Source organism: Salvelinus sp. IW2-2015, linkage group LG8 (genome assembly GCF_002910315.2).
Source record: "Salvelinus sp. IW2-2015 linkage group LG8, ASM291031v2, whole genome shotgun sequence".
Classification (NCBI taxonomy): Eukaryota; Metazoa; Chordata; class Actinopteri; order Salmoniformes; family Salmonidae; genus Salvelinus; species Salvelinus sp. IW2-2015.
Window position 1 is genome coordinate 45,655,570 of NC_036848.1, and position 25,058 is coordinate 45,680,627.

At 42.3% G+C, this 25,058-nt stretch overlaps 1 protein-coding gene across 1 annotated transcript in view; it reads left to right on the forward strand.

Annotated features, from left to right (window-relative positions):
* Positions 1–8,787: 8,787 nt before the first annotated feature.
* adss2 (adenylosuccinate synthase 2) overlaps positions 8,788–25,058 on the forward strand; it is a 29,528-nt gene continuing 13,257 nt past the window's right edge. The window contains exons 1-4 of the mRNA XM_023993544.3: positions 8,788–9,085; positions 22,788–22,890; positions 23,725–23,793; positions 23,911–23,961. Coding sequence (XP_023849312.1) covers positions 8,804–9,085; positions 22,788–22,890; positions 23,725–23,793; positions 23,911–23,961 — 505 coding nt within the window. The 5' untranslated portion in view covers positions 8,788–8,803. The remainder of the gene's footprint in view (positions 9,086–22,787; positions 22,891–23,724; positions 23,794–23,910; positions 23,962–25,058) is intronic.

Here is a 25,058-nt window from a genome sequence, read left to right on the forward strand (position 1 = left end):
CAAAAAGGTTTGCTGTGTCTGTCAGCGTAGTGTCCAGAGCATGGAGGCGCTACCAGAGACAGGCCAGTACATCAGGAGACGTGGAGGAGGCCGTAGGAGGGCAACAACCCAGCAGCAGGACCGCTACCTCCGCCTTTGTGCAAGGAGGTGCACTGCCAGCGCCCTGCAAAATGACCTCCAGCAGGCCACAAATGTGCATGCCTGTTGGCGATGTCATTTACAAAATAGCCTCCAACACTCTACTCAACAAATTGGATGCAGTCTATCACAGTGCCATCCGTTTTGTCACCAAAGCCCCATATACTACCCACCACTGTGACCTGTATGATCTCGTTGGCTGGCCCTCGCTTCATACTCGTCGCCAAACCCACTGGCTCCAGGTCATCTACAAGTCTCTGCTAGGTAAAGCCCCGCCTTATCTCAGCTCCCTGGTCACCATAGCAGCACCAACCATAGCACGCGCTCCAGCAGGTATATCTCACTGGTCACCCCCAAAGCCAATTCTTCCTTTGGCCGCCTCTCCTTCCAGTTCTATGCTGCCAATGACTGGAACGAACTGTAAAAATCTCTGAAGCTGGAGACTCTTACCTCCCTCGCTAGCTTTAAGCACCAGCTGTCAGAGCAGCTCACAGATCACTGCACCTGTACATAGCTCATCTGTAAATAGCCCATCCCATCTACCCCATAGTGTATTTATTTATTTGTCTTGCTCCTCTGCACCCCAGTATCTCAAATTGCACATTCATCTTCTGCACATCCTACCGTTCCAGTGTTTAATTGCTATATTGTAATTACTTTGCCACCATGGCCTATTTATTGCCTTACCTCTCTTACCCTACCTCATTTGCACATGCTGTATATAGATTTTTCTATTGTATTATTGATTGTATGTTTGTTTAATCCATGTGTAAGTCTGTGTTGTTGTATGTGTCGAACTGCTTTGCTTTATCTTGGCCAGGTCGCAGTTGCAAATGAGAACTTGTTCTCAACTAGCCAACTTGGTTAAATAAAGTTGAAATAAAATTTTTAAATAAAAGCTCACCGCCATTGGACTCAGTGGAGCAGTGGAAACACGTTCTCTGGAGTGAGGAATCAAGCTTCACCATCTGGCAGTCCGATGGACAAATCTGGGTTTGGCAGATGCCAGTAGAACGCTACATAGTGTCAACTGTAAAGTTTGGTGGAGGAGGAATAATGGTCTGGGGATGTTTTTCATGGTTTGGACCTGGCCCCTTAGTTCCAGTGAAGGGAAATCTTAACGCTACAGCATACAATGACATTCTAGATAATTATGTGATTCCAACTTTGTGGGAACAGTTTGGGGAAGGCCCTTTCCTGTTTAAGCATGACGATACCCAGTGCACAAAGCGAGATCCATACAGAAATTGTTTGTCGAGATCGGTGTGGAAGAACTTTACTGGCCTGCACAGAGCCCTGACCTCAGCCCCATCAAACATTTTTGGGATGAATTGGAACACCAACTGAGAGCCTAATCGCCAAACATCAGTGCCTGACCTCACTAATGCTCTTGTGGAAGCAAGTCCCTGCAGCAATGTTCCAACATCTAGTGGAAAGCCTTCCCAGAGGAGTGAAGGCTGTTATTGCAGCAAAGGGGGGACCAACTCCCTATCTTGGAATGAGCTGTTTTCAACGAGCAGGTGTCCACATACACTACATGACTAAAAGTATCTCAATCTGTAGTACAGCACCCACACATCCCATACGACCAACCAAAACTTCAAGTCTGTTGTCCTCTGTTATGATACTGATGATTTGTTGGGACTGACTGTTTGTACACCGAGGTAAAGACTCAGGTTGGATATTCAACGGATATTTGAGCTTTCAAACCTCAACAGCTTTCAAACCACTTGAGCCACAGACTCCAAATAAGTGTCATGATGTTGGAAAAATTGAGCACAACATTGCACAGGTCTTATTTTCACGATTTGGATGTTAATTCGCTATGCAAAGCTAATAAACATGTGGAAATGTGAGCAGCATTTTTTATTCCTAGTTTAATTAGTTAGGGAGAGTAAAAAAGTACAAACATTTTTTACAATCGAATTTCAAAAGCTCCTTGGTCATGTGACAAACTGACCTCAGACAAGGTTCAGAATGTACGCTCAGTGGGCCTACACATTGCATACCCTTTAGTTTGTCCCTTTTCATCTCACACGATTTTACATGAATTTTTCAAACTTTCAAATTTTAATAGCTCCTTCGTCATGTGACCTACTGGACTCAAACAAGGTTCAGAATGTCCAGTGACTACTCTTCTATATTGCACATCCTTTAGTTTGTCCCTTTTCATCTCAAACGATTTTACATTAATTTTCAATGTTTCAATGTTTCTAATTTCAATAGCTCCTTGGTCATGTGACCTACTGACCTCAAACAAGGTTCAGAATGCCAACTCCCCTTACCTACATTGTTATTACAAGGCTGTTCCCCTTTGAGACCTGATGCGTATACGGGTACGGCCCGGCGTGAGATTTACACCCTCTCCCCCGGATTTTCAAGGGCCAGAGAGAGTTCACCGGACGCTGCCGAAACCGCAACGCTTCCCAGGGCTTGGCCCCCTCCCTCGGGGCCAACTCGTTCCAGGGCACCCTTCCCTTTACAAGAAAAGAGAACTCTCCCCGGGGCTCCCGCCAACTTCCCCGGGGATCTGTCGCGTTACCGCACTGGATGCCTCACGGCGACCGTCTCCTTCAGTCCGTGGACATTCTGAAATTAGAACGTTTGAAAAATTAATGTAAAAACATGTGAGATGAAAATAGACAAACTAAAGGGTGTGCAATATAGAAGGGTAGTCAGTGGACATTCTGAACCTTGTTTGAGGTCAGTTGGTCACATGACCAAGGAGCCATTGAAATTAGAAACACTGAAAAACATAGAAAATGTATGTAAAATTGCATGAGATGAGAATGGACAAACTAAAGGGTGTGCAATGTGTAGGCCCACTGAGTGTACATTCTGAACCTTGTTTGAAGTCAGTAGGTCACATGACCAAAGAGCTATTGAAATTCAAAAATGTAAATAAATAATTTTAAATAGTGCGAGATGTAAATCAACAAAATCAAAGTGTGTGCAATGTGTGTCTATGCCAACGGGTTAGCTAGAACCAATTTTGAAAGTTTAAGAGTAATGGTTAAAGAGATATTATAATTTGAACATTTGGATTTGTCACTATGTTGACGGTCCCTAACTGTTGTTGGTGGACGTAAGGAAAACTACAGGCGAATATCCAACCTGAATCTGTCTTTACCTCGGATGTTTGTACCTTGTAGAATAGATGGAGCACAGTTCCATCTTGTTGTCGCTTCGGGGACAACAGTTTTCCTAATCGGCTTTACCTCATTCTCCTAACCTGTTATGTTAATTAATCTAAACTGCTACGTAAAGTCACTTCTGTCCGTAGCTGGGTTAGGCATGGCAAAAATGCTACAGTTGTCAACAAACCATCAGTTTCACCACACCCGTTCCAAAACGAATGCAACGCTAACCCGGTTCGCCCAGGCATTCATCGAATCCCCTCACTCTCTGACTGTTGTGGCGCTAGTGTGTCATACACTGCCTTTCAGATTAGCGTCACGGCAGCAACACTAGACTAGTATAGCATAGTAGTTATATCGTTTTCGGATTTTGCCTTCAAAATAAAAACACTAATGTATGGGGGGGTTGGGTCAAGAGAGAATTACTACTTTATATAAAATGAAGATTATTATAAAGTAGAGCACATTCAGAAATGGTTGGAATTTAAGTAAATGAATGTCAGGAACATAATAACCTACTCGTATAAAATATAGAATAAAAAAGCAAACATTATTTTGATTGTAATGATTCTTGTTTATTTACTTGTGGTATTGTTCAATTATGCAATATAGAAGTGTAATGTTTAAGAACTAAGTACCAATTGTCATACTTGAGTAAAAGTAAAGATACCTTAGTAGAAAATGACTCAAGTAAAAGTGAATGTAACCCAGTAAAGTACTGCTTAAGTAAAAGTGTAAAAGTATTTGGTTTTAATATACTTAAGTATCAAAAGTAAATGTACTTGCTAAAATATACCTAAGTATCAAAAGTTAAATTAATTGTTGAGAAGCACAATCTGAGCAATGCACAAAAAACGTTTTGGATTCCGATGAAATTAAATCACTGCAATTACTGAAAGAACTTGTGAGTGGAACATCTGCAAAAATAATATTTTTTCCTGTACGGTGCTATATTTGTAAACGATCAGAGGCCGTCTGCGCTCTTATAAGGTCCTTACTACTGTAAAGTGTCTGTCCAGAGACCCGCACACTGTCGAAAAATAATTGGATCCAAAACTGAAGCTTGAATGCAAAATAAAGATGTTTATTAAAACATCATGGTGCCCAAAGAATAGATCATAGTGCAAGAAAGTGTATAAATAAAAGGTGAAAACAAAACAAATGTTTCAGCCTCAGGCCATCATTAGTGTAAATTGTTGGCACACACCTGGTTTCTATTTCAATGATACTTGCATATGTCACATGATCGGGCAAGAAAATACATCAGAAAGTCTATAAATCAGTACCTAGTACAATAGAATGCATGATCTAGATTATATATAAAATATGCAAAATATACAAAAGCAGACAAGAGAAACATCATCAATTATTTCTTATACATATACCATGTGAACATTTTCTCAGAATAAATAACACAGGATTGTAAGAGTAGGGAGCTAGAGACACCACTAGGTGGGGGTATCGAACACCTGTTTTGTATGTTATTTTGGCAGTAATTCCCATCAAATATAATTTTGCAAACAATGTTTAAAAAAATAATTGAGTTAATAAAGCCGCATACTAACATGGTCTCTGTTTTGCTTTCTTGAATAAGGCAGCTCCAAAATGCAGGTATGTCAGCCTAGCTCAGTGCTTTCTGTGGTGGTGGGGCAGCTAGCGGGAAATACAGAGCTTAGGGGTAGGTAATGTTCTCTAGTTGCGCCGTGATTGGCTCAGTGTTCTGTAACTCATGGGGACACCACGTCACTGCAAAATCTACAGGGAGAGCTAGAAAGTTAAAGCCCCTTGGGTGCTGCCATAAATTAACATTAGAAGTGCCCATCCAAGAAGGCTCAATGTCATTGGCCACAGATAAAATGATGTCAAATCTTGTTATATCTACCGCAGCTTTGATTGGACTGATCATGTCAACATCATACTTTCAAAATCTTAGCTAGCAATCTAGACAAGCAGTCATCATCATGAATCAAGTCGACAATCTACTGGAAAATCCTTTTCAATCCTTGTCACGTGAAGAGAAATTATAGATAAAACGTATCGGTGTTCATCGGCCATTGGACAGAAACATTACACAAGAAGTTGGAAATCACAAATTCAACAATGAGTGGTTTGGAAGGAATCAGTGGCTAACTGCAAGCGTTGCAAATTAATCACTAGCCTGCTACTCAGTGGAGAGGGTGTGTGGTCCAAGTCTGGGTTTAAGGGTCTCTTTTCCAAGGATAAACATTCACATGCAACACCATGGGCCAGACAAGGTTGAATACATTGGCCATGCTGTCAATCCAGCATGACTTCCGTGAGTTCAAGACAACTGGTAACTCTGAAAAAACTAGTTCCAACTGGGAAAATACGTTTTGAACAGTCATCCAACTCAGAATTCCAAGTCGGGAACTCGGGCCTCTTTCTAAAACCTGAAGATCACTGATGTCAGGATTCGACCTTGTTTTTTTCAGAGTTCCCAGTTGTCTTGAAAGCACCATAAATCCAGAGAATGCTAGACTTTGATGACAAAAGTTGCCCACAAAAAGGACCGCCGCGCTACCTTCCCTTATGCCATAGTTCATACATCTCAATTGTCAGTAGAAACCACATTTGTTTCAGCAAGTCAGCTATATCACCTACATTTTTTAAAAAGGCAGTAAATGAGGCTGAATTAACTGTTTCGCTGCCAGACAAGGCTCCACTGATAGCCAGCTGTAAGGATTCACTCCATGGTGCTGAAAAGAAAGCTCTGCTGTTGGGACAGCTTTATGTAGGCCCTAACAGTTTGTGGGCACCGTTTGTCACCGTTATAGTGCAATTAATGTATTGTTTAGTGTTGTGTTGTGTAGTGGCTTTGCTGGCATGCATCTAATAAAGTATATTTTTTTGCCCCACCAAGATTCACATGCCAAAATCGCCACTGCAAACAATACACTATCAAACAGTTCCTCACATGCAACTCTTCTAACGTCATATACCTTATTTCTTGTCCATGCAATAAGCAATATGTAGGCAACACCAGTAGACCTGATAAGAACACGCATTATAGAACACAAGATGGCTGTAAGGAGAAATGACCCTAATTCGCCTATCGCACGTAATTTCTCAAAGGCCGGTCACCCAGTCTCTTCCATATCCTTCTGTGCTATACAGCAAATAAAATGTTCACATAGGAGTGGTAATCTTGAATTAAGTCTTCTCCAGACAGAATGCAGGTGGATGTTTTATTTAAAAACTATCCACCCATCAGGCATGAATCAAAAATAGTTTTTGAAGTGTTTTCTGTAAATGGTATATTGCCTCTTATTTGTGTTCGATACCCAATCTAGTGGTGTCTCTAGAGCCCTACTCTTACCATCCTGTGTCATTTATTCTGATGAAATGTTCACATGGTATACTGTATGTATATTCTGATCAGTGGAGGCTACTGTGGGGAGGACAGCTGAATTGGAGTCAATGGAATGGTATCAATCACTTTGGTTGATAACATTACATTGACTCCGTTCCAGCCATTACTATGAGCCGTTCTCCCCTCGGCAGCCTCTACTGATTTTGATGCATTTTCTTGCCCGATCATGTGACATATGTAAGCTTCATTAAAATAGAAACCAGGTGTGTGTGCCAACAATTTACACTGATGATGGCCTGAGGCTGAAACGTTTGTTTTGTTTTCACCTTTTATTTATCCACATTTATTTATACATATTTATATGCATTCAAACCTCAGTTTTGGACAGTGTGTGGGTCTCTATTTCTTCCAGTGTTATATTCGTACCATATAGTGTCCAGGCACCCCATTTTAAGCTGTTGTAGGGCAGTCCAGCCTCTGAATTGACTCTTCTTTTTAACTGTATGCAAGATTTTCCTCTGTGTTGTCTTAGAAATTCAGCATTCTCTGTGTTGATCTCTCCAACCCCAATTGTCTCACCTCTGAGAAGCAGAGGTTACATCCTGTTGGTCTGATATCTGATTGGAGATTAACTTTACAGTAATACTATTGGTCAACCATTTTTTAAATCCAAACAACTCAGATGCTTACAAAAGGGTCTTAGATTCATTGTTATTTCTTTTTTGTTCTTTAACTTCTGTGGTGGGATACTTTCTTTCTCTCTCAATCTCTCTCTCCTCTTTGGTATTATTGTGTGTACAGTAGCTACGTTTGCAAGCCAGCCAGCCAGCCCGCCCACAGAGAGAGCATTGCATTGTGGACTTTGTAGTCGACTTAAACTGCAACAGACTTCCACAACGATTTTCACATAAAATATAATTGTATTTGTCACATGCGCCGAATACAACAGGTGTAGACCTTACCGTAAAATGCGTACTTACAAACCCTTAACCAACAATGCAGTTTTTGATTAGCTGTTCCGCAATCTTATGGCTTGGGGGTAGACGCTGCTAAGAAGCCTTATGGACCTTGGCTTGGAGCTCCTGTACTGCTTGCTGTGTGACAGCAGAGAGAACAGTCTATGACTAGGGTAGCTGGAGTCTTTGGCAATTTTTAGAGCCTTCCTCTAACACCGCCTGATATACAGGTCCTGGATGGCAGGAAGCTTGGCCCCAGTGATGTACTGGGCCAAATGCACTACCCTCTGTAGCGCCTTGCGGTCGGAGGCCGAGCAGTTGCCATACCAGGCGGTGATGTAACCAGTCAGGATGTTTTCGATGGTGCAGCTGTAGAACTTTTTGAGGATCTGAGGACCCATGCCAAATCTTTATCAGTCTCTTAAGCGGGAATAGGCATGCGACCTGCCACACTGCCAGGTCTCTGACCTCCACCCTGTAGTCTGTCTCATCGTTGTCGGTGATCAGGGCTATCACCCTTGTGTCGTCTGCAAACTTAATGATGGTGTTGGAGTCGTTCTTGGCCACGCAGTCGTGAGTGAACAGGGAGAACAGGAGGGGACTAAGCATGCACCCTTGAGGGGCCCCTGTGATGAGGATCAGAGTGGCAGATGTGTTGTTGCCTACCCTTACCACCTGGGGGAGGCCCGTCAGGAAGTCCAGGATCCAGTTTCAGAGGGAGGTGTTTAGTCCCAGGGTCCTTAGCTTAGTGATGAGCTTTGAGGACACTAGGGTGTTGAACGCTGAGCTGTAGTCAATGAACAGCCTTCTCACGTAGGTGTTCCTTTTGTCCAGGTGGGAAAGGAAAGTTTGGAGTGCAACAGAGATTTGTTGGGGCGGTATGCGAATTGGAGTGGGTCTAGGGTTTCTGGGAGATGGTGTTGATGTGTGCCATGACCAGCCTTTCGTGGCTACAGACGTGAGTGCTACGGGTCAGTAGTCATTTAAGCAGGTTATCTTGGTGTTCTTGGGCACAGGGACTATCAGCCTACCTTATTATTATGCCAATCAGAAACATTTCATCATAAAAAATATTGTTCTCACATATTAGTGTTAACACTGTAAATTATAGGAATGAGTGGTTTTTGGTGGATTTTTCCTTTATTAATAACATTTATTTTACTATTATGAGGGGACTTTTATTTTGAAACATTTCGAAATTCCGTGACCGGTCCTTTTTTGTTGTTGCTGACGTGACGCTGATGTCTTTCACAGCGCACGCAGAGCTAGCTAGTTTGCAACCACGACTACCAACATCAGATTGCGGTGGAGAGAGAGAGACGCAGATGGTCATGTCGGAGAGAAGGAGCAAAGATGAGGTGCCGAACGGTGCAGCCTATGGCACTAGTACAGAGCCACACGTTGCCAGACCAAATATTGGCAACAGAGTGACTGTAGTGCTTGGGGCTCAATGGGGCGACGAGGGCAAAGGGAAGGTTGTGGACCTGCTCGCTCAGGACGCTGATATCGTTTGCAGATGCCAGGTAAATTATAATGTATGCTTGCTAGCTAGTAAGCTAGCTGGAGGACATTCGAAACATGTGGTTGCGGTTACAAATAACGTGTAGCTAACTACCTAGCCTCTGGTCATGACTCTCAGTTCCATACACATAGTCAAATGACTAAGGCGTTTTCTGTAGGGGGGAGTATTTTTAAGTCAGAGCCGTGACGCTCGATGCACACGCATCGCTTGAGGTACACGTTTTGGAAACAAATTAGGACTTTATCTTTCATATCGGCGACAAATAATTTTCAAAAAACAAAAGGTTAAAGTGATACACCTTTTTTTATAGGGTTCCTACATGGCCAAATGTCCAGGTCACAGCCCTTGTTTACGGAAGACAGTTGACTAATGTTACAGTACATGTACTAATTAGCTTAGTATCTGCGTCCCCGAACACCTGTAACTGTTACTGCTGTATAAACGGTACAGACGCCACAAATGTTTTGTCACTAAAAAATATTGTCGTCTGCAACTGTTAAACGATTAAAACGGTGTGATGTGTTTTATTTTACATTTGTGTAAATATTTTGACGTGATGTTAGAAGGATTTGTTTCTATAACCGTAATGTTACCGCAATTGTGAATCGATTCACGTTTAACGTTAACGTTAGATGTAGTATTTCCAGAGCCAATTTTCCCTTTAAACAGAACATGTGAGGTTCTTGGAGTAAGGAGTAACTCCTTTTGTCCAATATTGGTCTACTTAGATATCTATCTCTAAGCTAACAAGTTAGCTACCGTTGTGTATTGACTGTACGTTACTAAAAGGAGAACTAGCCCAAGACGTAGCCAGAAGATTAAGTTAACTAACGTTCGCTAGTTAAAGCTGGATTTGTTGTAATTAGTAAACTAACGTTAGTAAAAATGTTGTAGTTGTCTATGTATGGAAGATGTGGGTCCTGGTCAGACTTGTACTTGTTAACTAGCGCAATTATTGGTTTGCAGTTGGTAACTAGCTATCTATCTAACTAAGCCAGACACCTAGCTAACGTTAGCTACTCGAGCAACCAAATAAATTGTCGATGATGAACGTCGAGCACTGCATTGCTAATGTCACCTTGAATTATATCGCATCTATAGCTAGCCAGAGCTAGCTACGTTCATATTGCACCACTTAACACCAGATAAGATGGCCTAGTTTTGCATTTTCTTTTTAGTACAGTCTGGCGATGCAAGGTGATTCAGACTTCTAATACTGTTGCACATACAGTGCCTTCGGAAAGTATTCTGACACCTTGACTTTTCCAACATTTTGTTAAGTTAGACTTAATATAAAATTGATTTGATTATTTGTTTTTCAATTATCAATTTAGACACAATGCCCCATAATGACAAAGCAAAAACACATTAAACATTTTTTTGCATAAGTATTCTGACCCTTTGCTATGAGACACTAAATTGAGCTCAGGTGCATTCTGTTTCCATTAATATTTCTTAAGATGTTTCTACAACTTGATTGGAGTCCACCTATGGTAAATAAAATGTTTTGGACATGATTTGGAAAGGCTCACACCTGTCTATATAAGGTCCCGCAGTTGACAGTGGATGTCAGAGCAAAAACCAAGCCACGAGGTCAAAGGAATTGTCCGTAGAGCTCTGAGACATAATTGTCGAAGCACAGATCTGGGGAAGGGTACCAAAACATTTCTGCAGCATTGAAGGTCCCCAAGAACACAGTGCCCTCCATCATTCTAAAATTGAATACATTTGGAACCACCAAGACTCTTCCTGGAGCTGGCCGCCTGGCCAAACTGAGCAATCAGGGAAGAAGGGCCTTAATCAGGGAGGTGACCAAAAACCTGATGGTTACTCTGAGCTCTAGAGTTCCTCTGTGGAGATGGGAGAACCTTCCAGAAGTACAACCATCTCTACAGCACTCCACCAATCAGGCATTTATGGTAGTTGCCAGAAGGAAGCGACTCCTCAGTAAAAGGCATATGACAGCCTGCTTGGAGGTTGAATAAAGGGTCTGAATACTTATGCAAATGTGATGTTTCTAAAAATCAGTTTTTGCTTTGTCATTATGGGGTATTGTGTGTAGATTGAGAGTTTGTGTTTTTGTATCCATTTTAGAATAAGGTTGTAACATAACAAAATGTGGAAAGTCAAGGGTTCTGAATACATTCTGAAGGCACTGCACAAACAAGTGCATCTCTGTGTGTACCTTCTCACCTGCCATAGAAGTATCAAGTGTCTAAAGACAGCACTTAATGCATCTGACCAACGTTTGTGTACATTAAATGTGGCTGTCAATAAAGAAATATTGGCAAGCAAACTAGCTAAGCCTATTCTGGGTTGAGTGCGTTCCACAAAACCATGGTGTCTGCCTTATGTAGACTGCATTTTGGCTCTTATCACAGTTACTTTGACTCAGTCTAGGGCCACCTTATCAATGTCATTGCAGTGTGGGTGTTTCTCATGTCCATACAACACTGGCCTTTATAACTGTAGGTTTAATGTTCACTAGGCTTTTGTCTTTCTTGTCCTTTCAGTCCTCTTCAAAAGGGTGACTCTGCTCAAGGCAGGATTGGAGAAGGTTCACATTAGGTATCCTAGTCTTTATTTATTGTCCCCTGAAGCATACATATTTTCCAGCCTTTACTGTGAGCTCCACAATGTGCGGTGATCAGGCACGATGACACAAAAGACTAGGTCCTCAGGATAATTTTTTATATAGAAGGACTGGAGCTCAGTTCTGGTGACTTTTTAAAAGGGCATTCAACTCCAAAATGAATGAAAAATAAAATGATGCTGACACCATCTAAAATGTAATTTCCACTTCCAGAAATGAGCCCAGAAATTATTTTTTACACTTAACAAAATATAAATTCACCATGCAAAAATTAAGGATTTTACTAAATTACAGTTAATATAAGGAAATCAGTCAATTGAAATAAAATCATTAGGCCCTAATCTGTGTGTAGTTGCTAGATTTTGGCGGGAACTGGAACAGGCTGTTGTACACGTTAATCCAGAGCGTCCCAAACATGCTCAATGGATGACATGTCTGAGTATGCAGACCATAGAAAAACTGGAACATTTTCATCTTCCAGGAATTGTGTACAACTGCGTCATGGGGCCGTGCATTATCATGCTGTAACATGAGGTGCTGGCAGTGGATAAATTGCACGAGATTGGGCCTCAGGATCACGTCATGGTATCTCTGTGCATTCAAATTGCCATCGATTTGTAATGCAATCATTTGGCTCCGTTAACCTAAAAGAGCCATTAATTTAGCTCCTAAACGGCTCTTTGTTCAGTAAGGCTTAGAAATGGAAAACCAGGAGCAAAGTCAATGTAATTTTAAAGCCTACTATTGTCAGATAGGTAAAAGTTGTTTAACTAATTTCACTGACTGAATTATTAGATGGCCTGCAACAAAAGAAAAACGCACAAAAAATGTGGACAGACCAGAATGAGTCTCTGTCCTCACTATATTGTTCCTGCGCTGAGGAATACCATCTTCAGAGAGTGTTTATCATTTTTCTTCAGATAATTGATGTCTGGAGCTCAAAAAGCAATACATTGGAGTGTCAGCAACATTCATGCATGTGAGTTCAGTGCAAACAGCTTAACAGAGGGAAATAAAATATTTGGGAATATACATTGCTCAAAAAAATAAAGGGAACACTAAAATAACACATCCTAGATCTGAATGAATGAAATATTCTTATTAAATACTTTTTTCTTTACATAGTTGAATGTGCTGACAACAGAAATCAACACAAATTATCAATGGAAATCAAGTTTATCAACCCATGGAGGTCTGGATTTGGAGTCACACTCAAAATTAACGTGGAAAACCACACTACAGGCTGATCCAACTTTGATGTAATGTCCTTAAAACAAGTCAGAATGAGGCTCAGTAGTGTGTGTGGCCTCCACGTGCCTGTATGACCTCCCTACAACGCCTGGGCATGCTCCTGATGAGGTGGCGGATGGTCTCCTGAGGGATCTCCTCCCAGACCTGGACTAAAGCATCCGCCAACTCCTGGACAGTCTGTGGTGCAACGTGGCGTTGGTGGATGGAGCGAGACATGATGTCCCAGATGTGCTCAATTGGATTCAGGTCTGGGAACGGGCGGGCCAGTCCATAGCATCAATGCCTTCCTCTTGCAGGAACTGCTGACACACTCCAGCCACATGAGGTCTAGCATTGTCTTGCATTAGGAGAACCCCCGGGCCAACCGCACCAGCATATGGTCTCACAAGGGGTCTGAGGATCTCATCTCGTACCTAATGGCAGTCAGGCTACCTCTGGTGAGAAATGCCACCCCACACCATGACTGACCGCCAAACGGTCATGCTGGAGGATGTTGCAGGCAGCAGAACGTTCTCCACGGCTTCTCCAGACTCTGTCACGTCTGTCACATGTGCTCAGTGTGAACTGCTTTCATCTGTGAAGCACAGGGCACCAGTGGCGAATTTGCAAATCTTGGTGTTCTCTGGCAAATGCCAAACGTCCTGCACGGTGTTGGGCTGTAAGCACAACCCCCCCCCCCCCTGTGGACGTCGGGCCCTCATACCACCCTCGTGGAGTCTGTTTCTGAACCGTTTTGAGCAGACACATGCACATTTGTGGCCTGCTGGAGGTCATTTTGCAGGGCTCTGGCAGTGCTCCTCCTGCTCCTCCTTGCACAAAGGCGGAGGTAGCGGTCCTGCAGCTGGGTTGTTGCCCTCCTACGGCCTCCTCCACGTCTCCTGATGTACTGGCCTGTCTCCTGGTAGCGCCTCCATGCTCTGAACACTACGCTGACAGACACAGCAACCCTTCTTGCCACAGCTCGCATTGATGTGCCATCCTGGATGAGCTGCACTACCTGAGCCACTTGTGTGGGTTGTAGACTCCGTCTTATGCTACCACTAGAGTGAAAGCACCGCCAGCATTCAAAAGTGACCAAAACATCAGCCAGGAAGCATAGGAACTGAGAAGTGGTCTGTGGTCACCACCTGTAGAACCACTCCTTTATTGGGGGTGTCTTGCTAATTGCCAATAATTTCCACCTGTTGTCTATTCCATTTGCACAACAGCATGTGACATTTTTTGTATAATCAGTGTTGCTTCCTAAGTGGACAGTTTGATTTCACAGAAGTGTGATTGACTTGGAGTTACATTGTGTGGTTTAAGTGTTCCCTTGATTTTTTTGAGCAGTGTATTTCATAGAACAGACATGCTTCTGTATTAGGCTATGTCATCTACAAACCAGACCCCCCCCCAAAGATTTTTATTGTGGATCTATACTGATCTCAAAAACATCCTCTCCAGAATCCATATGATGGAAATCCGTCGCTGTGACCGTGAACTTTAAACCCTGATTTATGCGCCCCTCCCGTCACTATGAATTGATAACAGGTTGGCATAGCAATAATTCTCCACTCTGTAGCTGGTGCACTGCCAAGGCTATAGGCATGTAAAAAATAAACCAATTAAAGGTAGACTCGGCGAGATGAAGTTGCATGCACGAAGTTAACACAATCTCGGGTCAATTTCCGCAATAACTAAGCTTTGAAGCATGGAGGCTAAAACTGCTTCTCGAATAGAATGAATAGAACCCTGATCACGCTTGTAGGCGATGTCATGACGACATTAGCTAGTTAAGCTCATGCGCTGAAACTAGTGATGCACTGTTATGACATTTCTGGCCGATACCGATATCCATTTTTTCCATTGCCAAAAAAAACGATACCAATTTAAAACAAATACAAATTTTACATAAATAAATTGGTTACTTTTAAGCATTCTAGTACAGTTAAATAGTTACCACACACATGGACGCAGCAGTCTAAGGCACTGCATCTCAGTGCAAGAGGCGTCACTACAGTCCTTTGGTTCAAATCCAGGCTGTATCACATCTAGCAGTGCTAGGGCGGCGCACAATTGGCCCAGCGTCGTCCGGGCTGTCATTGTAAATAAGAATTTGTATTTAACTGACATGCCTAGTTAAATAAAGATTACACACACACATCACACTGACCCAAAGGTTATTTTGTTGGCATTTACGTATGTCCCCATTACCAGTAAAACATAATCTCAACCTATTTCCTTGACTTACTTGTTGTGCTGTTTCGTTGTTCATTTGTTCAGTCGTTTCATTCTCAACCAGGATTTCTATGGAACGCAGTTTGGGTTTTCGCGTGCCAAAAAAAGGTACATGTCAAATAACACTATTTGACATGTCAAATAAGCTTGTTGACTAATCAGGACCTGAATATGGCTGCACGTCAAATAATACTATAACGCGTTCATGTGTTTTTAACGTAGTTATTACACTACCACTAGTATTTCATGTGTCACAACGATTCATCGTTAAGCATGCTATGATGCTGGTGAAGTTGTCTCTCGTACCTACAGTGCTGGTCATAAAATGGATGCAAACAATGTAGTTCTTCCCCGAAAACATAGCAAAACGACATCTGTTTCAGTAGCTATAGTTACCTGGCTAACTATATAGGTAGGTGTCATCATCTAAAATAACCCTAATTTATAAGACCGTTCATATTGGTGGTCGGACCTATCTATGTGAAGCTAGCCAAAATCGTGGATTTTGCGGTTAGCCTTCAAAAAAAAGTATGGCATAATTCTACTATTTGTATTAATTTGCATCACTGTCAATGACATTTTTATTTTGAAGGCAAACTGCAAATTCCACTATTGTGCCCTGCTAGCTTCACAACCAGTTCCGGTTGAGCTCACTATCCAGATGAAGCTAGCTGGCTGCTTATAATGTCCGCTTTGGGCAACAGGGTTAAGTAGCTGGCTAGCTATTTATTTTCATGAACTGAAGTTCAATTTCAATAGGCGAACAACAAGTGGCAACCTAGCTAATACTTCCTCACAAGGATTCCTAAATCATTGCTAAGAAAAATGAAAATGACTGCAGTTTCTACTGGTCATTGTTTTCAGCCTGCTTGTATTGGTGCTAGCTAGCTACCAAGCTAAAGCTAGCTACCCCAGAAGTTGCGGTCGAACAAATTATGCTTTATTACCAACGCTGTATTGTAAACACATCGTTCGTTGCCGGTGTATGCTTGTTTGCAGATTTTTTTGTACAGCTTTGGCAGTGCTACTGTATCCTTTTTGACACGCAAAGACCCAAATGGTGTTCCATAGTATGTATGTCGTTAAGCTAATAGCAGTGACACTATTGAAGTGTAGGGCAACATCTTAAAAATAGCGCTTTTGGTAGAGTTTACGGGTGCTCGACCAGTCTGCAAAAGCCAATGTCACCCACGACAGAGAACGGTTGATTGTCAAGCGCAATGAATTCCATTATCTTGGTTTAATGGATTTCGCCTTTGAGTTGTCTTGCTGAAATGTTCTTACTCTTTCAAATGACTGCTCCACTTGACTGCTCCATCCACACAGCAGACATTGTAGGCTAGGTTAGGAATGCTGTGTTGCACTGTGTAGCGCAAAATTTTACGTGGTGTCGTTACGTCCAGTACCTACGTTATATAGGTATGCATGGTAGCTTTGACATTGGTTTTTAACATCTGCGTTCAACAAGACATCGGGCCGATACCGATGTTGGCACTTTTAGCTAATATCGTCCGATTCCGATATGTTCACAGATTTATCAAGCATCCCTAGCTGAAACACATCATTGGGTCTGCTGTTTGAGTCCTGTAGTTACCATGTTGTAGATGCTGTGTGAGAAGTTTTGCATCACACTCATCTCAATATCTGCAATGCTCCTCGCTGAGTATCATTTAATGGAATGCTATGTTACACAATGGCGTGTGTGTAAGAGGGAGAATATAGTGTTCCTCTTTTTATAAAAAAAAAAGCTGTGACAGCAATCTGAGGTTCTTACTTGCAGCATGAGGTTGAAAGGACAACAAGGAGCACATTTCCAAGTCTTACTAAGTATCAGTGTTGATACTCTATTCTGCTGCTCTCAAGTGGCTTCCCAAGTGACCATGACAGTGAATTGTTGTCTTTGGGGATCACACCAACCTTTTCGATGTGATCGGGATATTTTTGATCACCACCAAGTTGTATGATGGCCAGAGGATGCGAAACAGAGTATAAAATCAGATGCATTTTCAGGTGTGATTTTTTTTAAATATTTTTTTCAGGACTTGGGAATGCATTCCAACTCTATTAAATGCAAGATGTTGCTTGGCTATCATGGATTTAATTTCTTATTCAACTACCGCATACAGTTCTGAGTTAATGCTGTCATTCTCTGTAAAGCTATGATGAGACAAGGAAGGAAGGAATTTGGATCGCTGCGTTTTACCTGACACCTCTTTCAGCCTTTGGCTTGATTCCGGACATGTCTTGCACAAAGACAGACATTTCTCATGAGCTTTCCATCCAGTTGGCGACAGATTTTTATGCCAATGTTCTAAAATCACCATAAAAACATTATGCACATTTTCTCACCTGAGATGTTTCCATCAAATTGACTTGTTGTGGATAAATGGCTGTGTGTAATGACACAGTGCACATATAAGTAACTTTTATGGTTGAGTTTCTATCACATTTTCAACTCTACTGTCAGAAACAAATGTTGTTTTGTATAGCGACTATGTCTGCTCTGGTCTTGGCACTAGCGCTCTAGCCAACAGCTAGCAGATACAGTGCGGCTAGGCTACCTACATTGTTATGGATAAGTTATTTGGAAAGTTTACTGACTGCTGTTTCCACCAGGCCTGTCGTGACACGTTTTTAACATTTTTTTATCCGTCATGTACTTTACACTCATAAAAAGGTTGGATGGAAACCTGGTTATAGAGAGCAATTTGGGTTTGTTCCCTGGTCCACAGATATCTCCAAGGTGTGAGAATGAGCATGTCCTTAGAGCAGGGTTCTTACATGCTGACCAAACCAGGACAGGCGCGTGTTGATTTTGTTCACCCACACCAGAAGTGATCAGGACACGCAGCTTGAAATATCAAAACATACTTTGAACCAATTATATTAGTTTGGGGATATGTCAAAGCATTAAACGTTTATGGCAATTTAGCTAGCTATAAACATTGGGCTGTTACCTGAAATGCACAAGGTTCCTCTACTCCGACTTTTAATCCACAGTTAAAATGGTAAACCACATTCATTTCTCATCCCTACTCCTTCCTCAGGCTTCTTTTTTACTTATTTGGACTTTATATGGCGGCTGGCAACCAACTTTACGGTGCAGTACTACGACTGGGTCAGTTAATCTTTCAATCACCCACGTGGGTATATGTTCCTCAACACCAATGAGATGGCACGTGGGTATATGCTCTTAAAACCAATGAGGAGATGGGAGAGGCCAGACTTGCAGCATGTTGAGCGTCACAAATAGAACCTATTTCTATTTTAGCTCCTGGCCACGCAGATGGTCGTGAGCAGTGTGGGTGCAATGATTGAACAACATGTATGTGTCAATTTATTTTGCAACCCTCGCGCACGCAACCGGTGTGGTCAGCATGTTACAGTCCTGCCACCTGCCGTCTTAGTGTCCTGTTTCAGGCAATCCATTGCATGTGGAGGTTAAACAGGTTCTCTAGCATGCCTATATTTTGGCAACCTGAGGAAGAGAACCGCAGGGTTATGTGTGTTTGTGTGGCTGTATTATTCTTGAAAGAACCTTTACTCTCATTTTACCTCTACCTTTGTCAGTTATTGTACCTTTTTTTTCTTCATTTATTGAGCCTATTGGTCTGTCAGGAAACGCCCCACTGGCTAGTAATAGGTAACAGATCTCTTTACATAGCTAGGCCTAATGCTTTACATGGGACCACTGTTGTGTTTGGCACATCGTTGCTATGGAGATGTTTTCTAGTTCTGGGTGTATGTTTTTTTTTGAGTTCTCTAATCTAGTAATTGCAGGTTGTTCAGAACCCCTCTAGTGATCTCAATTATTTAAATGTTATGTTGGAGGATCATGTCCAAGCTATTGGCATAACCCAAAAAACACTGACAAATCAGAGAAACAAGAGGGTCATAGAAAGATTCATTATTCCGTGTGTGTGTATATATAGAGTGCATTCAGTAAGTGTTCAGACCCCTTGACTTTTTCTACAGTTTGTTAGGTTACAGCCTTATTGTAAAATGAGGGGGGGAAACATTTTAATCCAATCTACACACACTACCCCATAATGACAATGCAAAAACAGGATTTTTTTTTAAATGTTTGCAAATGTAATAAAAACGGAAATATAATTTACGTAAGTGTTCAGACCCTTTGCTATGAGATTTGAAATTGAGCTCAGGTGCATCCTGTTTTCATTGATCATCCTTAAGATGTTTCTACAACGTGATTGGAGTCCACCTGTGGTAAATTACATTTATTGGACATGATTTGGAAAGACACACACCTGTCTATATAAGGTCCCACAGTTGACAGTGCATGTTAGAGCAAAAACCAAGCCATATGGTTGAAGGAATTGTCCGTAGAGCTCCAAGACAGAATTGTGTTGAGTCCTATATCTGGGGAAGGGTACTAAAACATTTCTGCAGCATTGAAGGTCCCCAAGAACACAGTTGCCTCCATTGTTCTTAAATTGAAGAAGTTTGGAACCCCCAAGACTCTTCCTAGAGCTGGCCACCTGGCCAACCTGAGCATTCGGGGGAGAAAGGCCTTGGTCAGGGAAGTGACCAAGAACCTGATGGTCACTCTGACAGCGCTCTATAATTCCTCTGTGAAGACTGGAGATGGACAACCACCTTCCAGAAGGACAACCATCTCTGCAGCACTCCACCAATCAGGCCTTTATGGTAGAGTGACCAGAAGGAAGCCACTACTCGGTAAAAGGCACATGACAGCCCACTTGGAGTTTGCCAAAAGTCACCTAAAGAATAGAAGATTCTCTGGTCTGATGAATCTGAGATTGGACTCTTTAGCTTGAATGCCAAGCGTCACATTTGGAGGAAACCTGACACCATGCCGTGGGCATGTTTTTCAGCGGCAGGGACTAGGAGACTAGTCAGGATCAAGGGAAAGATGAATGGAGCAAAGTACAGCGAGCCTTGAAGAAAACCTGTTCCAGAGCACTCAGACTGGGGCGTAGGGTTTACCTTCCAACAGGACAACGACCCTAAGCACACAGCCAAGACAATGCAGGAGTGGCTTTGGGACAAGACTCAATGTCCTTGAGTGACCCAGCCAGAGCCCAGACTTGAACCTGATCGAACATCTCTGGAGAGACCTGAAAATAGCTGTGCAGCGATGCTCCCCATCCAACCTGACAGAGCTTGAGAGGCTCTGCAGAGAAGAATGGGAGAAACTCCCCAAATACGTGTGCCAAGCTTGTAGCTTCATACCCAAGAAGACTTGAGGCTTTAATCACTGCCAAAGGTGCTTCAACAATGTACTGAGCCAAGTCTGAATACTTATGTAAATGTGATATCATTTTTTTATATATATAAATATGCAAAGATTTCTTAGCCTGTCATTATGGGGTATTGTGTGCGGGGAAATGTAGAATAAGGCTGTAACGTAACAATGTGGGAAAAGTCAAGGGGTCTGAATACTTTCAGAATGAGCTGTAAGTCAATGTGGCTGCATTACTCTCCAGGTTCAGAACTGTAGATGGTCAAATTAATAAAGTTTCCTAACTATATCAGTTCATAGGAAATTACGCTGTCACAAGCATGCTATTCAGGAAAACACTAAATTGATGGTATTCTGTGACTATTTCAACTGAGGTGCTAAAGTGGCAAGCCATGGACAAATCCTACCACCTGCAAATCCTGCCACACAGAGGCTGCTCTTCCCTGTGCCCCCCTCGCCCCTTCAGACCCAATGGGATTAATCGCACCAGCCAATTTTAGGTGGAGAACATTGGACGTCGTCCAAGGGAGACTAGCAGTCCTGTGACAGTCACGGGAGGCGAATGGATACATATCACGTTAGAGAATGTTCCAGGTTATTGTTGGGAATTACGACTTGGTTCATCTCAGCAAGTCTCTTTGAGTGAACTATTGCCGCATATAATACATGCCTTCATGGCAATAGCTGCCAAGTGGGTCAAGCAAGCCTGAAGTAACAAATGGAAAGTATGCAGCAGTGGGAGATGAGGCCATATCTCAAACTGATAAAAAGGTAGAAGCCATGGTATAGGCAGAATTTAAAAATCTATCCACATTCTCAGATTTGCATGTCATATTTTTTGGTCAGCCTATGTTCACGTGTTGAAACCTCACGAACCACGTGGGTCCCATTCGTTGAAAGCAGCCGTCACCGAACGGCAGTAACGATACACGTCCGGCGCGGCCCCCTGTTGCAGGTCAGGCAGCTGGGGGCACATCATAAATGCAATAAAAAAGGAGAGGCATCTACGCACACCCCTTCACTCCTCCAAGCACTGCCATGGCCAGGAATAGCCCAGGGTACGCTTTCCCGATAGCGATGGAGCTTAAGCTTACAAGTGTTTTAACCATGCGTTGTTCCTATAATGGCCAAAGATGTTACATGCGTTTTCCAAAACACCACCTCGAAAGAACTAAGTGTGTCGTTGGAGCATGTGTGTACTGATATGATCAAAAGTCAGTTCTGCTCTCAGATCAGCTTTCTCCATTCAAATCTTACCATAACATTAGAATTATTCCACAGTACTGACAACAGATCAGCTCCTAGAGAGATGACCACTTATATGGCTGCAAATATTGAGGCGGCTTATTCTAAAGCTAATTTCTGGAAGGCTAACCCAGAAGTAAAATTTTGTGTAGTTCGGTCAGCTGCTTGATTAACTTCTGAGTTCATAAGTGTTACAAATTTAGAGTTCCGGCAAAAACTAAGTATCCACCCTCACAAAAGGAAACAGGAAACTCAGCAAAATAACTTAACATGGAAATTAACATGATTCTATGTTTAACGAAGATCTTCTGTGAATAAAGGTACGCATGCAGGCAAATAAAAACATTTAACAACGCACTTAGCTGTTTCTAGTGGTCTGCTCGAGTGGTCTGAGGCAGTTGGTAAATAACGAGCATTTTCAAGTGCAACTTTATTACTAATGCTTTTGGGAAACAGCTCAGAGATTTAACTATGCTCCTGCGAAGGTTCTAATGATGAACCTAGCCCTAAAATACTTTAGGGGAAACTGGGCCCAGGCCTGCTCATTGCTGGGTGAAGGCATGGGGCAAAACCAGACTGATTTATCACTCACGCAACCCCTCCCCAGACCAGCTATGAAGGAGGAGACTCCTCCAGTTGTAGAGTTCATGCCAAAGGCACTGGATGTTCTCTCTCTGGGTACAAGCAATTTTATCTCATGTCATCTTAGATTTAAAAATGGGGTAATGTTATTTTGTAAGCACTCATGGTTAGACTCGGATGGACTTTTGTGTGGTAAACTAATATGAAGACAAGACGCTAGAATCACCAACCCTTTAGTGGATGATTTGTATCTCCACGGACTGCCCGCTAAAATGGCTGTAGATCCTGTGTCCTCAGGTGTCCCTCAGCTATGACTGAGCAATCTGTACCATGGTGTAATGTCTGTAGGTAGGCTCTTTGGTCTCAGGTCTGTGTCAGTATTCCAGGGTCAGACTTGATCTCAAACCATGTGTTCAAAAGAACATCACACTCTCAAATATGGGGCGAGTTTGTTTTTCTTCCATGTCCAACGTTAAATTGTGAAAAGTAAAGCTATAGCCTTTCACATTGCTTCTGTTGGTGTGATTTTTGTTTCACAATTTTGGATGTCATGTGTGTCTCTATGGTGACTGACTCTGTCCCTCTCTGCAGGGTGGCAACAATGCAGGACACACAGTGGTGGTGGACTCTGTGGAGTATGACTTCCATCTTCTACCCAGTGGCATTATCAACCCCAAGGTCACAGCTTTCATTGGTGGGTAGACCACAGCTGCTGGACTGAGGAATGAACAGGAAAGATGATTTCACAATAAGAATTGAGCTGTGAAGTAACCCTCATGGTCTACTACTACATCAGTTATAATCTCTAGTCTTTACAGAACAAATAAATGTTTATGTTTATTATATCTCCTGTGCAGTTTCCATACACACTTTTGTATGCAAGAAGCCAATATTAATGACTTCTCCCGTCTAAATCTAGCCAATCTGTATTATATTCTAATAGCTCCAGCTTTGCCTGATGCCACAAAACAAGTGATTGACTTGACTGGGAGCCAACTCGCAGGCTGACGCAGTAGAGTGCTATAGATCACATTTTATCTGCAGTAACTTCATTTTGCTAATGGTCTAACATCTAGTAGATTTTGGCAACACCTAACAAATATGTCCTCTGGCTCTTAACCCACAGCTCGTCAGCAGTTCAACATATAGAATGTTAAGTGGATCAATCCTTTTCCGTCTACTATTGCTGTCTAGTTGAGCTCCACAGTCAGGCTTTCAGAGCCCAAACAGGTGTTCGGAACCCTTCAGAATCCTGAGCACTGTTTGCCATGAGAAAATAAATAAGGCTGATTGTGCAGAACAGGTTATGGCCCTCTCCACATTAGTTTAATTTCTGGCCTTAATGTTGATTGGTCGCTGCTCAGCGGAACAGCAGAACTGTTTTTCTGATGGAGTATTTAACTCTTTATAGCCCACAACACTTGAGATCAAATTCAATATGGGGTTTTTCACTGCCCTTTCCTTATTGTTTACTGATGCATCAGTTTCTCCATATCTTCCATGTTGCCTGTGTCGGTCTATCCCACAGGTAATGGGGTAGTGATCCACCTGCCTGGCCTCTTCGAGGAGGCTGAGAAGAATGTGTGCAAAGGCAAAAGTGAGTACGAAGGAGCTATCCTCTTAATAGTTTAAGTCCCTTTTTACTCCCATGTCTAGAAGATTGCCATGTTGCTTAATGGGGATATCAAATGTTTTTTCTACCGTATGTGTTCAGGTCTGGAGGGCTGGGAGAAGAGGCTGATCATTTCAGACAGAGCACACATTGGTAAGCCCTGCCTCATCAGGCCTCTTTATATTCAAAGAGCATTTAAATCCACGACTTCAGCCCAACTATAGTCTCTACTATATAAACTCAGCAAAAAAAGAAATGTCCCTTTTTCAGGACTTTGTCTTTCAAAGAGAATTTGTAAAAATCCAAGTAACTTCACAGATCTTCCTTGAAAAGGGTTTAACACTGTTTCCCATGCTTGATCAATGAACCATAAACAGTTAATGAACATGCACCTGTGGAACGGTTAAGACACTAACAGCTTACAGAAGGTAGGCAATTAAGGTCACAGTTATGAAAACTTAGGACACTGAAGAGGCCTTTCTACTGACTCTGAAAAACACCAAAAGAAAGATACCCAGGGTCCCTGCTCATCTGCGTGTACGTGCCTTAGGCATGCTGCAAGGAGGCATGAGAACTGCAGATGTGTCCAAGGCAATAAATTGCAATGTCTGTACTGTGAGACGCCTAAGACAGCGCTACAGGGAGACAGGACGGACAGCTGATCGTCCTCGCAGTGGCAGACCACGTGTAACAACACCTGCACAGGAAAGGGTACATCTGAACATCACACCTGCTGGATAGGTACAGGATGGCAACAACAACTGCCTGAGTTACACCAGGAACGCACAAATCCCTCCAATGCTCAGACTGTCCGCAATTTTTTTAAATTTTATTTTATTTCACCTTTATTTAACCAGGTAGGCAAGTTGAGAACACGTTCTCATTTACAATTGCGACATGGCCAAGATAAAGCAAAGCAGTTCGACACATACAACAACACGGAGTTACACATGGAGTAAAACAAACATACAGTCAATACTAAGGTAGAAAAATAAGTCTATATACAATGTGAGCAAGTGAGGTGAGATAAGGGAGGTAAAGGCAAAAAAAGGCCATGGTGGTAAAGTAAATACAATATAGCAAGTAAAACACTGGAATGGTAGATTTGCAGTGGAAGAATGTGCAAAGTAGAAATAGAAATAATAGGGTGCAAAGGAGCAAAAATAAATAAATACAGTAGGGGAAGAGGTAGTTGTTTGGGCTAAATTATAGATGGGCTATGTACAGGTGCAGTAATCTGTGAGCTGCTC